Source organism: Octopus bimaculoides, chromosome 15, assembly GCF_001194135.2.
Source record: "Octopus bimaculoides isolate UCB-OBI-ISO-001 chromosome 15, ASM119413v2, whole genome shotgun sequence".
Taxonomy (NCBI): Eukaryota; Metazoa; Mollusca; class Cephalopoda; order Octopoda; family Octopodidae; genus Octopus; species Octopus bimaculoides.
Window position 1 is genome coordinate 43,761,032 of NC_068995.1, and position 1,859 is coordinate 43,762,890.

Genomic DNA, 1,859 nt, shown 5'->3' on the forward strand with positions numbered 1-1,859 from the left:
ATATATATATATATATATATATATATATATATATATATACATGTGTGTATATGTATGTGTGTGTGTTCCTCCTACCGCTGCTTGATTTCTGGTGTTGTATTTATGTCTCCATAGCTTAGCAGTTCAGCTAAAGTGACTGATAAAATAAGCAATGGGCTTACTAAAAATAAAATAAGTATTTGGTGGTAGGATTGATTCGCTTGACTAAAGTTTTTCAAACGTTAAATGATGATGATGTCGGCGATGATGATGATGATGTCGGCGATGATGATGATGATGATTTTAATCCATTGGTTTCAATTACAGCCTGAAGACCAGTTGTTATGTTATCTCACCTACACGACACCCAAGGCAGCTGAGATCGTTAAGAAGACTCTACACCTGAATAAACATGTGAAAGAGGAAACCGTTGGCCCAAGGTAAGGGGACTTCTTAGTTATAATTGTCGCCTGTTTCAGTCTAGTCTTTGTTTCCTCCTGCCTTCATTGGCACCTTCCTTTACAATTCTGGCCCCTCACCAGTTGGAATTCAATTTGGGATTGGGACGTTAAACGATGATGATGATGATGAACAATAAAATGATTGCATTACAGAATTAATTCTTGTCTGTCCTTAACCTCTGATCAAACACCATTGGGGCATATAGTCATTGTAGGTATATTATAGTCATGCTATTTAGCTTTCCTTAGTTTTGGGCTGCCGGCCCAATTAGCCCTCTGCAAGAGCTAGTTTAAAAGGCTGCATGAAGTGCAGGTTTTAAGCCATTAAAAAATAAAAGAAATTGTGGCACTCCGTCGCTTACGACGTCGAGGGTTTCCAGTTGATCCGATCAACGGAACAGCCTGCTCGTGAAATTAACGTGCAAGTGGTTGAGCACTCCACAGACACGTGTACCCTTAACGTAGTTCTCGGGGGAGATTCAGCGTGACACAGTGTGACAAGGCTGACCCTTTGAATTACAGGCACAACAGAAACAGGAAGAAAGAGTGAGAGAAAGTTGTGGTGAAGGAGTACAGCAGGGTTCGCCACCATCCCCTGTCGGAGCTTCGTGGAACTTTTTAGGTGTTTTCGCTCAATAAACACTCACATTGTCTGATCTGGGAATCGAAACCGCGATCCTATGACCGCGAGTCCGCTGCCCTAACCACTGGGCCATTGCGCCTCTACAATAAAAAAAAATATGTAGTAAGCAATAATGGTACAATAATGTATCTGGCCTTAAAAAATTATTCCTTATTTCTTACGTCTGACTCAGATTTTGCGTTGCATTGAAAGAACATTAAGTGTGCAGTCTTTAGGAAATTTCGTGGTATTTAAAGCTACATCAGTTTAACTGATTTACTCATTTTATGAACAATTAACTTATTTTTTAAAAATCTGTGTTATGGCCTTCAAACAATAGCTTTTAAGCAAATGCTATTGAAGAAAAGCAGGAACCATGCCAGTTTCTGTGATTCTATTTAAGAGGTTTTTTTTTCCGTTTTGAAATATCTTCCGATAGAGGTATAGCTGTGTGGAGATAGAGTTTACTTTGGTACTTTGGAATTATAATGGTGCAGGTTCCGAGTGCCGCTGCTTGGCACTTTAGGGCAAGTGTCTTCTACTGCAGCTTCAATCTGACCAATACTTTTGAAATGGAATTGGTAGAAAGAAACCAAACTGAATGGAAGTTTGATGCTGGACTAGCTCCTGTGCAGGTGGCACATAAAATACACCATTCTGAGCGTGGCCGTTGCCAGTACCGCCTGACTGGCCTTCGTGCCGGTGGCACGTAAAAGCACCCACTACACTCTCGGAGTGGTTGGTGTTAGGAAGGGCATCCAGCTGTAGAAACTCTGCCAAATCAGATTGGAGCATGG

General features: G+C 41.0%; 2 protein-coding genes across 3 annotated transcripts in view; both read left to right on the forward strand.

The window, feature by feature from the left end:
• Positions 1-1,859, forward strand: part of LOC106879000 (G-protein coupled receptor 183-A) — a 269,907-nt gene that overhangs the window by 189,492 nt on the left and 78,556 nt on the right. The gene's annotated exons all lie outside the window — the stretch shown is intronic.
• Positions 1-1,859, forward strand: part of LOC106878979 (protein MTO1 homolog, mitochondrial) — a 353,585-nt gene that overhangs the window by 10,263 nt on the left and 341,463 nt on the right. The window contains exon 8 of the mRNA XM_052973413.1: positions 307-419. Within this exon, the coding sequence (XP_052829373.1) occupies positions 307-419 (113 nt within the window). The remainder of the gene's footprint in view (positions 1-306; positions 420-1,859) is intronic.